General features: G+C 38.3%; 1 protein-coding gene across 1 annotated transcript; it reads right to left on the bottom strand.

Moving 5' to 3' along the window:
- Positions 1 to 1,357: 1,357 nt before the first annotated feature.
- On the bottom strand, positions 1,358 to 11,231 carry rnf6 (ring finger protein (C3H2C3 type) 6). Its single transcript, NM_001386592.1, has 4 exons — positions 11,160 to 11,231; positions 7,002 to 7,157; positions 6,629 to 6,742; positions 1,358 to 5,571 (listed from the first exon to the last, which is right to left on the bottom strand). The coding sequence occupies exons 2-4, from the start codon at positions 7,141 to 7,143 to the stop codon at positions 3,731 to 3,733; spliced, it is 2,097 nt and encodes a 698-aa protein (NP_001373521.1). The 5' UTR covers positions 7,144 to 7,157; positions 11,160 to 11,231; the 3' UTR covers positions 1,358 to 3,730.
- Between the last annotated feature and the right edge of the window lie 835 nt (positions 11,232 to 12,066).

A 12,066-nucleotide genomic window follows, 5' to 3' on the forward strand; every position in this document is an offset into this window, starting at 1 on the left:
AACATCATTTAGCGAATATTTAAAAAAGAAAATCAATTTCAAAGGGGGTTTAAAAATTCTGATTTTAACTGAATGTTTTCTGAGAAAAATGGTCATGTGCTCAATACTTATTTTAACCGATGTGTGTGTATAAATCCAAGTACTTTATATTAAATTTAGTAAAAACTACTTAATCAAGTAAATCCAGCGAAATTGCATCTCTGATTGTTCTGTATCCTTATCTTAATGTTTGTTTAACTTTTTCATCCTTGTATATGATTAAATATAATCCACTGTTAAGGCCCGTTCGCATAATTAGGCCTGATCATTTTTTTCGCATGTACATTTTTTTTCAATTAAATTTCATGTTTAATGCTTTTTTTCTTTAATAAGGGCATTTTTAGAGTGCCAATAATGAAAGCATTAAACATAATCTAAAATGCTGTAACGATAATGCAACAGAACTCAGTTTCCCTGCAAGCATGCTTTAGAAACTTTAAGTCTAAATTACAACTATAACAATAACAGCACAAAGAAACAATAGTTTAAATCAGAGATAAAAAAAAAACAAAAAAAACATTAACAGCCAATCAGAATCCATCCTACACTCTCAGAAATAAAGGTAGGCGAGCTGTCACTGGGGTGGTACCTTTTCAAATGGTACAAATTTGTACATAAAAGGTCCATATTATTACCTCAAGGGTACATATTAGTACCTAAAAAGTACAAAAGTGTTCCTCTTAATTTTTTAGGTACTAATATATACTTCTGAGGTACCAATATTGACCTTTTAAGTACAAATGGTAACCTTTACCACCCAAGTGACAGCTTACGTACTTTTATTTCCGAGATGGTACTTTTAAAAGGCAAGCATTTTAAGTGGCAAAACAATATTATGCATAGGTGTAGATGTTAAAATTTTATTCCTACAGGTATTTTACCAATTTTGGCATAATCAGTTTGTTTAATCCAATATATACCCTATTAAATTCAGACTTAAAATCAGTTCATGTGGTGCTTAAACATAACTGGCAAATTGGATTTAAAATAAAACAATTCTACAAATTAAAAGCACTGATTTATATTTAATTCTATTCTTAATGCTATTGTGTGTGATTTCAGGTCATTTCATAATATGAAGCTTTCTGATATTTGAAATCGAGTGTTTTTGCATTATTATTAACCACTTTTGATCAATATGATGCATCCTTTATGACACCAAACTCATAATTAAAATGTAAAAATCTCTTTCTGAATTCAGCCTTTTGACTAGCCGTGTAGATTTCACTGCTCATTTTTTTCTTCCTGCAAACCCTATTCGTTTCCTATAGTAACAACAACCCACGTCTATCAATCCACTGTTAGGGAGCAGAGAAGAAAAAAATCATGTGTTTTATTTTATTACATAGTAACAGAATACATATTCTTCTGTTTTAGCATCACATTATAACATAATACATAGTCATCATAGCTCAATGATGTCAATGTTTCATCATTAAATATCTAAACTTCATGGCCAACGATCCCCCACATCAGCTCAAGAACCATTCTGATCCATTCAGCAAAACACACACACATACAATTCACACTTCAAACATAGCATACGCACATCCTCACAACATACAGACAAAATAAAGGGATATTTTAGTATACAAGAAAACAATAACATTGAGGACAGTTGTCGAATAACAGATTTAGTCTTTGTTTTAATCCGGAAACATAAGCAGACATCTATTGTACATCGAGGAAGAAAAAAAAAAAACGAAAAAGTGTACCTTGGAAAGACGCAAGGTACAACTACATTCAAGATCATTCATTCGGAAGTCCTACTGCCTCACATGAGGAACAAGCAACACTGCATGAAGGATGGAAAATGTTGAATTAGACAAGGCCATAAGTGAAACGGTGTGATAAAATACTGAGGGAAGGGAAAAGCAGGGCAGAACGTGTGTGAGGTATGAAGCATGTGATGATAAAAACAATCAAAATGGCTAAACCTGAAGGGTAAACAGAGGAAAACTTAACTGGCTGTCAACAATTCATTGCCTGCTTGTATCACTGCATCACCCCAGAAGACGTCTAGCTTTTAACAGGCTTCGATGTACTGCCTATAGTGCAGTGGCTGACAAGTGCTTTCGAGTGATAAATGATTAGAACATTTAATGGGTTTATACGCAGGTACAACTCAAGCATGCACTTACTAGCTCATCTGTATCATGTTCGAATGCAAATGACTTGTTCGCATTAGAAATGTAATGACACTCAAAGAGGAAAGCATAGTCTGTACCTATAAGAAAATTAAGGACCACACTTAAAAGAGTAGTTCACCCAAAATTTAAAACTGCCATTATTTCCTTACCCTTCACTTGCCACAACCCTGTTTTAGTTTCGTTTTTCTTTTGAACACAAAGGAAGAGATTTTGAGAATGTTGGGAAAGCAGCAACCATCCACTTCCATTGTATATTTGTTTCTAGGATGTCAAAAGCTGCTGGTTTCTATCATTCTTCAGGATATCTGATGTTTTATTTCTGGGTGAACTATCGCTTTTAAGAAAAAAAAAAGTGTTTTGTAGTGTTTGGAGAGATTGCAGTTTCCCGTAATAAAAAGATTGGAATTGTGGAACTTCCATGGAAAGTTCATTTACAACCGGATTCATCATTCATATCCCATTTGTATCCCATAAAAATCGCACTAAAAACTTGCTCTGATTGAAAACGCATTTAAAAGAACGCTGCCCAACATTGCGGAGCATTTACATGGAGGACTCATAGAGCTTCAAAACCGTTGGATTTCTCTGCAAGCGCTTAAAAAGTAAACGTTTCTTTTGAAAATGCAAATGAACCGATAGAATATGTCTTACTGTTAAAACTGAAAACACAGACATTCATATATTTACATATCTTTTAAAGAGTTTTAAGAGGTCTGTCCTTTTTTTGAAGCCACCAAACCTTACATTTGTGAGACAGAATTAAGGTGCAGTCACATTCGCCAAATTTCGCAGGTAAAAAAGTCCACAGGGTAGTGATGTGTGAAGCACCACTTACTAGGAGTCAAATCATGTCACTTGTCAAATCATCGAACTGTTGTTCAACAAGGTGAATCTGTTGTGAAATCCACCTAATATTTCATGAGGATTGAAATGATTGAATTTTGCCTGCAAAAATTTACTGAACAATATTAAGAGGATAGTTCATCGAAAAATAATTCATTATTCTATCATTTACTCATCCTTGTCTCGTTCCAAAGCAGTTAATGTTGAACACAAAAGATGTTTTGAAGAATGTTGGAAACCGGTAACCACTGACATCAATAGTCAGAAAAACAAAAAGCATGGATGTCAATGGTTAAAGGTTTCCAACATCCTTTAAAACACCTTTAAAACTCAAACTGGTTTGGAACAAGTAAATAAAAGAAATGATTTTCACACTTTGGGTGAACTATCCCTTTAATTGTGACTGCAACTTTAGCAGAAGTTAACATTCCTAACTCCATCCAAGTTAGTCATGCCATCTGTTAATGTTTCCGCAAAGCTTAATGGAAAATGGAAGAAGAGGAAAACAAAAGGAGTCTAAAAAAATAAAGCTTTGTTAAATCTCTGCATTATAGTCTTTTTCTGCTTTTGGTTCTACCTTTAGCTTGAATACAATGGATCTCAGAGAATGAAAACATTGAAGCACTATGTACAGCTGCCACCGACGGCAGAATAAAAGTCACTGGTTCAGTCTGTTGATTGATAGCTACAGCCTGACATCATTCCTGATGGCTGGACAGGATGGGCTGCCTGCAGATGGGGCAGGTGTTGTTTTCAGAGAGCCAGCGGTCGATGCAGTGGATGTGGAACTCGTGGGCGCATGGTAAGCGGCGCAGCTTGTTGCCCTGCGCGTACTCATTGATGCAAACGCTGCAAGCGCGGCCCTGCTCACCCTCCAGGTTGACCTGACCGTAAGTGCGTGTGACCAGATTGTCGATCTGTTCTTTGGTGAGGCCCCGTGGGTGCTCCTCATCTTCATCTTCATTGAGAAGAAAAAAGTGTGCAAGCCTTAGGATGGGCAATGTGCCATTTTCCACTAGGTTGTTAGTGTCTCTGCTGCTAGGTCGTCCCTCCGGCCCAGTCCTGCTCACCCGCACTTGTCCTTCCTCCTCACCCTCCCCTAAAGTTTCCCGTGCTGATTCAACTCCGCCATGGGTGGCTCCACCCTCTGCACCAGCAGCGCGATATGTCTGGGCTCCAGCAGCGGGAGCAGAGTCCTGGCTGGGCGTCGCAGTCTCTGAATCTGCTTCCGTCTCCATGAGGGAGCTGAGCTCACCAAAGCCGGTCATAATCTGGCGAAGAATAGATCGCAATGCCATGGAGCTGGGCTCGCCGAGGCCTGTCTCAGAAATGCGCCGCAATGGGATGCGTATAGTGCTGACGTAAGTGCGAATACCCGCACGCTCTGAGCGTGAGATTGTTCTCCGGAAGCCACCGCTGTCGCTTTCGAAGGTGACTGTGTTTTCAGCAGCCCGAGCACGAGAGCGCGTGCGGCTGGCGATGCTGTCTCTGTCCCGGTTCTCTCCTGGCCTGATGCGCCGCACTTGCAGGTCCAGCATGATTGTGGGGTGACGACGAACACCTCCAGCACCTGATACAGGCGTCTCTCCCTCTTCCTCACCTGCCTCTGGAGGATCTGTAGGAGCAGTTGGCTCTGCGGTGGGTTGGCCCATCTCCATACTAACAGCTGTACTCCCAGCAGACTCCACTGGGGGGGTGCTGCTGCTGCTGCTGTGGGTGGGACTAACACTGGAGGCGGTGTTTCTGTCCAGAGGCGAGCGGCTTCTTCTCGAAGAACGAGATAAAGCCCCTCCGGCACCTGCTGCCCGGCGCACACGACCACGTGAACGAGTCCTACTGTTTCGTGGCTCACGGGCAGCTGGCGCCACCTGGGGGTCAGACTGAGGCTGAACATTAGGGCAGTCTGGGCCTTCACTTCCATTCTGCTCCACTCCTGTATTGACTGAGGAGGTCGTGACCTGTATTTGACTCCGAACAGCACCACCATCCGTCTCCTGTGACTGAAAAGCAAGTGGAGCCTGTGGAGGTGGAGAGCTTGGCAAAGTAGGCAAGTTCCTTCTCAGAGGCATGGGAGGAGCCTGTGAGGTCATAGGGGGCATTACAGGCGGAGTGGTGCTACTGCGAGTGCGGCGCACTGCGCCTCTTCTTCCCAGGGTGGGTCTGCTCGTGGAGTACGGCGTGGGGTGTTGAAGTGAGTAGGGTGCAGCCCTTGAAGGGTTGTAAGGGGTTGTGGGTGGAGAGGCAGATTGCACTGGAGGAGGAGGAGGAGGGGGAGGGGGAGGAGGAGGAGGGGGAGGCATTGGAAGATCAGTTGGGTCAGGGGTGTCGCTGTGTTCACCAGGCTCGGGCTGCTCGTGGTTGATGTTAATCTCCAGACTAAAGCGGAACTCGCCACTGTTGGGGTTGGTGCGGCTGACGGCACGCCAAGTTTGGTTTCCGCTCTGCCCGCTACGTGTGGCATTTCCTGTGCGCCGGAATGTGTTCAACCACTCCAGCAGGGAGTCTCCATTAGATGTCTCGGAACCTGGCTCGACCACACCTGCAAAAGAACACAATTTGGAAAGAACATCAACTTTGAATTCAAGCAATTTAAAATCATCATTGCTGAATTTAAGGATAAGTAATGAAACAATTCACGACAATTTGGTTTCTATTTGTACAATGTATTTAATTCCAATTATTATGTCTATGGGCATGTTATCTGTTTAACACATTCAAACATTATTATGGAAATATACATTTACAAAAGTGTAAACAAAAACAAAAATGCAAGATTTAAATAATAAATAATACTTGAAAGCATACAGAATGATTCACATGAAATTGAGAACACTTTAAACTATGATGCATTCTGCATTGTTTTGTAATTAGGGATGGGAAGATTAACCGATATGTATCGATACGCGGTCATGCGCGTGCACGATGCGAGTGCATCGGTAGAGCAGCAGAGGATGAATGAAATTTTGGAAGCAAATCGAAATGCATCGGTTTTTGCGAGATGCATCGATTTTTCCAAGATACAACTTATATTTTTAATATAGAATGTATTTTTTATTTATTAGCAAGTGTTGTCAACCTGTTTTTGGCGCATAATTTAATCGACCTACATAAAGTATGCCTTAGCAACGGACTTGCGGATGTGTACACTTACACTACAACTCAGTGTATCAGGTGTGCGGAGAAAGCTAGTGGTGCGCCCTCAGAAAGCGCGAAAAGCAAAACAAACATTTTATTCCCCACTGAGTTCTAAATCTAAAGTATGGCAACATTATGGATTTAAGGATGGTTGACTTGACAGGACAGATGCCATTTGCAAAATGTGTCGCGCATCTGTAAAATACATGGGCAGTACGACTTATCTGAAATCTCACTTGAAGCAACGCCACGGTGTTGTTGTGGAAGCATTTTCCAGTGTTCCTGCATCCCCGGCTTCCTGCACTGGATCAGCATTATAGCTTAGATGCCCAACCCTATTTGTAATGCATTGTGACTCTGTCTATGAGGCGTTCATTTTATACAAATCAGCTGGTAATTCAAAGAACAAGCTTCAGTAAAGCTGAGGAAATGAATTTAGTAGCTCTCATCTGTGTTCTTACCACTACTGCCCTCTGCCTCACTGCTCTGTGGGCGTGGTTCAGGGCGTGGCTGAGATGACACTCTCTCCTTTGCACCATCCAGACGTTGCCTCAGCTCTTCTGCTGTGACTTCACCTGTGACCAAACAAAAACATGCCTTATAAAAGATCCAACCCTATTGTTCATTGAGTTAAGCGTAAGCTTGGGAATTTTTATTTTTATGTGAAAGAGTAAAACATTGCACAGAATAATACTAATAATAATAATTAAAATATCAAAATAAAAATAATGCAATAAAGACCATTCAATTTTCTAGACATTTTAATTCGACTATGTGCCACAGATCAATGTGTATATCATGTGAATTCATTTAGCCAGATTTCAGCATTCTTACCAGGCGTTCCCAGTAAATTGCTGTCTCTCATTAGTCTGTACTCCTCCTCACTCAGTTCATTAATGAAGTGATAGTATGCCTCCTCCCGCCGAAGCCGCTCTGCTTGACGATGACGCTCGTCTCGGCCGCCGGGAGGGTCCATCACCACAGAAACCGCTGTTTACAAATGTTACCAAAACGATAACAACAACAAAAAATTACTAAGTGTTAAACAGATAGCTACAGATAGACTGCATCCTTGGTGATTTGGAAGAGATTAATTCCATTCTGTAGATATTATTATTTAATAGTGAATCTAATAAAAACCTAATACATGTACATTAATGCTCCAACGTCATCAGCAGTGCTGGATTCAGGTGGAATCAGCTGGAATCTCTACAAGTTTTTTTTACTACTGTCATTGTTAAAGAGCTTCAAGTCTGTTCAAACAATATGAATGTTCACACATCACAATCTGTTATGATACATTTAATCTTAAATCTTGAACGTTTTTAATAAAGAAATATTTTTTTAAATGTATGAACATTTATATGCATTTATGTATGTATTATAACATATTTGCATTAAATTTTTAAAAACAAATTATCGCTTATGCGATGCAGCGTCTTTAGGGCTAAGAATAAATTTGACATTATTCTCTCCCCTAGCTGTCATCATCAGCCTCACACAATTTTTTCCTTTTTCTGAAAGTCTTGATAACACCATCGAGGAGACTTTCTTTTATTATTTCAAATCAGCAAATAGGATTGTAAAAAAAAAAAAAATTGTTGTCCTCTCTGATTCATTGCCCTCTACGTTTACCCAAATATGACGCCTTCCGCTACTGAGAAACCTGGAAATGTGAAAAGGGTCTATATTATGTGCCTAATGGTTGTGGGTGGAGCAAAAGATCTCTTTTGTTGTGCTTTGCTGCTCACTGCAACTTTCTGATAGGTGGAGTTTTGTCTACAGTTTTATGAGGAATTTTGTTTTCTGCAAGCAGATGGGTTCAACAAAAGCACAGACAATCAATTAACAGCCTCTGACGTCGCAACACGTCTGTCTTTAAAGGTTTATCAGTTATTGTTAAAAATCAATTTTGTGCTTTGGGTAACTGAGTAGCTGATGCATAATATCTCTATACACTTCTTTTTTTTATTTATGATCGGCCTTTATTCGATAGGACAGTAATGAGACAGAAAGCGAAGTGAGAGGGGGGGGGTTGGAAAATGTCCTCGAGCCAGGATTCGAACACAGGATGCCCTGAAGTGCTACTGCACCATATGTTAACGCGCTAACCACTAGGCTATTGCGCCGACCATCTTTATAAACTTTTATTTAATTTAAGAACATTGTTATTAAAGTTTACAGGAGAATGCTTAACACTTTTGGTGCTGTAACAGGTCATTATTGGAATCAATTTTCATTTCAATTTATGATTCTGCAATGACAAATTAATTTTAAAAATACATTGACATATAGTCTATAAATATTAGGTCTAGGCATGGGACGATAACCGTTTTCAATGTATAATGCGCTTTGGAAAAGTCAAGGTTTTAAAGCCACCTACATTTTCTGCTATACCGTTCCTAAGGTAAAGGTATGTGTATGATTTTTTATTTACTTTTTTTCAGCTTTTTAGGAAAACAGTATCTCTCCAGCAGAAAAAAATATCAAAAGATGCTATTTTAAATGGTAAAGAAATCTGTGTTTTTAAAACTAATGAAGAGAGCAGCCTGACATGTTTACTTCTCCAAAATATTTTAAATGTTTCTCAAAATGAAATATATTGTGTTCAAAGGGGAAAAAAGTTGTAGTTTTTTCAGGGTGTCCGCAGGGTTTAAAAATGTCTTCAATTTAAAAAAACTAAATTTAAGACCTTAAACAATTCACTGACATATGCTGTTGTGGGTCTTATTTTTAAACAGGTCATAATTTTTACAATAGCTATAATCAGTACAACCAACAAATCCATCTAATTTTTTTTTTTTTTTTTTTACAAAATTAACATTTATTATTTATTTAGCAATATGGTTTAATTGTCTTCCTTACCATAACATTTGTTTAACAGTTCTCCATGTTTTCATGTTTTATGCACAAACTTATGTTGTGCATAAATGTTGTTTATTATAGCTTTTAAAACTTTGAGACATTCTGATTGTCTGTAATATTTAATAATATTTATGATACATTGCATTTGTGAAAAATGTTCTGTTCTGCTTTTGATTTTCAGAAGACTTTTAGATTAGTATCTCAATGTGAGTGTTGATTAAATAAATGACACTAAAAATTTTTAACATTTTTAGATAGCATTTTAAAATAATCTAAAAGTTAAAAGGTGTAGTTACCCCTAAAAACACCCTAAATATTAAACTCGATTTAAACCTCAGAATTCTAAAAACATTTTATAGAATATTAGGAAACAAAATAACATAAAAAATTATGCTGTGCATTAATTTATGTTGTACATAAATTGTGTTTATTATAGCTTTTAAACGTGTCTTTTTTTTAAAGAAAGGTTGTGCTAATAAAGATACGTATATAACTAGAGTTTGCTTGTTTTGACACATTATTTAAAATATGTGTCTAAGAAATAACTGAATTTAAATTTTAATTGGGCAAGTAAAATAAATCCACAGGAAAATTATTAGCGTTTACCCTGTGATAGTCTGAAATTTCATTGATAATGGTCTTAAAAAGGTCGTAAAAAGTCTTGACGTGATGAAACCTGCAGAAACCCTGTTTTTACCCAGACATTTAAAAAGAACATATTTTTAAGCAGCAATCATAATACCATCAAACCGTGATATTTCTATCCAAGGTTATCATATCGTCAGAATCGTATACCGACCCATGCCTAATTAGGTCATAAATTTAGGGCTGGGCTGATAAACACTATTATAACGAATCACGATAAAATGTATGTCAATAACAATGATAAGCTCTGGACTTTTTTACTCTATATTGATCTAGGAGCCAATCACTTAGAATAAATGTGCAACAATGCGAATCTTACAGTGTTTATTTTAGAGATGTACCAAAATTTTGGCCAAAAAAATAATAGGCGGAAAATATGTTATGCCATTTAATGAACCCTTTAATTTTTGTGGCTTTAGTCATTGTTGAGGTACTCTTTTCAAAGTTAAAGCATTATAACAACTTGGATCGAAATCGTTCAATATGGAAAATAATTATCGAGATTGCAAAATAATTAATAAATTTACAAAAATGCTGCTTGAAAAGGATTTCGTCAGAGAATCACATCGTAGGACTAATGACTTTCCTGAAGTAAAACATGTCAGCTACTCTTTATCAATGAAAACAGCAATATAAATATAACACTAGAGCTAAAGCTTTATTTATACCTATGAAATGTAGAAGCCAGCTCTACATATAAATCAATGATGTGAGATAAGCAAGAAAATGTGCTTTCAAATCATCACAGATATACATAATAAATCTGAGACAATAACTTGAGTCTAAAACAGAGCCACCATTATAAGACAGCACGACAAAATGAACGCCTCAAAAAGGCAACCGGTAAATCCTTAACGTGTAAGCAAAACAGCTTTGACACACGTCGAACCCCAACGAGAGCAACATGAGGTTGACAACATCGTCAAATCAATTCATATAAATAACACGCCAGTTATTTCATACACTATTGCTGATCTGTAGGCCACAGACAGCACCGCAGAATAAGTCAAGCACCAAACCTGACGCTGTCAGCCTCACAACCAATCAGCTTCCGAGCAACAATGACTGACGGCAAGACTGACCACTCAGCATCGATCAGAGGAGGGCCGTGACAAAGAAAAAGTCGGGCTCCATGTCAGCTAGCAACCTATCCCAGACAATAAAAAGCCAATGCTAGCACTCCCCACATGGTGAAATTTACATCTGGAATTTGTCATTAAACTGTCACCGTCGTCTGTCATCAGGCAAACGCGAGTCACGCGGCGGGGCGAGCTGTCATTTTAAATGCGCAACACATTTGGTGGTGTCGACAGATTGCTGACAGGCTAACTGTGGGCCAATGAAAGGTTTAGATCATTATTTTGACAAGATGAGGAAAAATGTCATTGGCACGAGAATGTAACACAAAAAATGAAATGTGAAAACGCTATCCAAAATGATGACGAAATCAAGAAATGAAGCTCATAATAGATATGTAAGTACCTGAAACAGCAGCTGTAATATGGACGAGTTCTCTTTCCTCTGCGCTCTGATTACAATGTAGCCAAGATGGGACCAACGGAGCCACACAAACAACTGTCCGGACAACTACCACGTGTGCTAAAACAGTTCCACTGTAATACACCCATAATAACACTGTAACGTGTTTTGTAATAACATTTTTTAAAGTTTGAATAACTGTTGTGAAAACAAAATGCGAGTGAAATAATGTTACATCTACAATAATGAAACAACATTCTTTCTCCAGCCTGTACTTATGAAATGATATCATGTGATTACGGTAAATGTTAATGTGGCCTACTTTAAAAGAGTTGTGTTTTGAAGGATACCCAGCAAACATTTTTTTTGTTTTTAAACAACGTCTACTAGATGTTTAATAGACGTCTTAACAAAGTTGTCTTGGTTAAAACAAGGCTAAACTTGAGCTGTCAGTGAAAATCTAGATGTCTATGAATAGGTTAAAACTAGTGAGAATGAATGACTACACATGTAAAGTCTGTCTAATCGGTCTATTTGACGACTACTCTAATTTTGGGCTCTTCTTAGATGTCTATTAGATTTTCACTGATAGCCCAAATTTAGCCTTGTTTTAGCCAAGCTGTCAGTGTTTAGATGTCTATTAGACATCTACAAAATCGTTTGCTGGGTAGTGACAGGGCTAAAGATATAAAAAAAAGGTGCTATCCCTGCTGAAAAATCTAGCTTAAACCAGCCTAGGTTGGTTGGCTGGTTTTAGCTGGTTGACCAACCTGGTTTTAGAGGGGTTTTGGCCATTATTTCCAGGCTGGTTTCCAGCCATTTTCAGCCTGGTCTTAGCTGGTCAGGCTGGAAAATGACCAGCCAAATCCAGCTAAAACCAGCTTGACCAGCCTTATTTACGCTGGATATA

This window comes from Danio rerio, chromosome 24 (assembly GCF_049306965.1).
Source record: "Danio rerio strain Tuebingen ecotype United States chromosome 24, GRCz12tu, whole genome shotgun sequence".
Taxonomy (NCBI): domain Eukaryota; kingdom Metazoa; phylum Chordata; class Actinopteri; order Cypriniformes; family Danionidae; genus Danio; species Danio rerio.

Excerpts from the sequence above, each read along its gene's own strand:
- rnf6 (NM_001386592.1), bottom strand. The coding sequence starts at position 7,143 with ATGGACCCTCCCGGCGGCCGAGACGAGCGTCATCGTCAAGCAGAGCGG. Across the intron at positions 6,743-7,001 it reads CAATTTACTGGGAACGCCTG|GTGAAGTCACAGCAGAAGAG; the intron begins GTAAGAATGCTG and ends GTTTGGTCACAG. Across the intron at positions 5,572-6,628 it reads TGAGGCAGAGGGCAGTAGTG|GTGTGGTCGAGCCAGGTTCC; the intron begins GTAAGAACACAG and ends GTTCTTTTGCAG.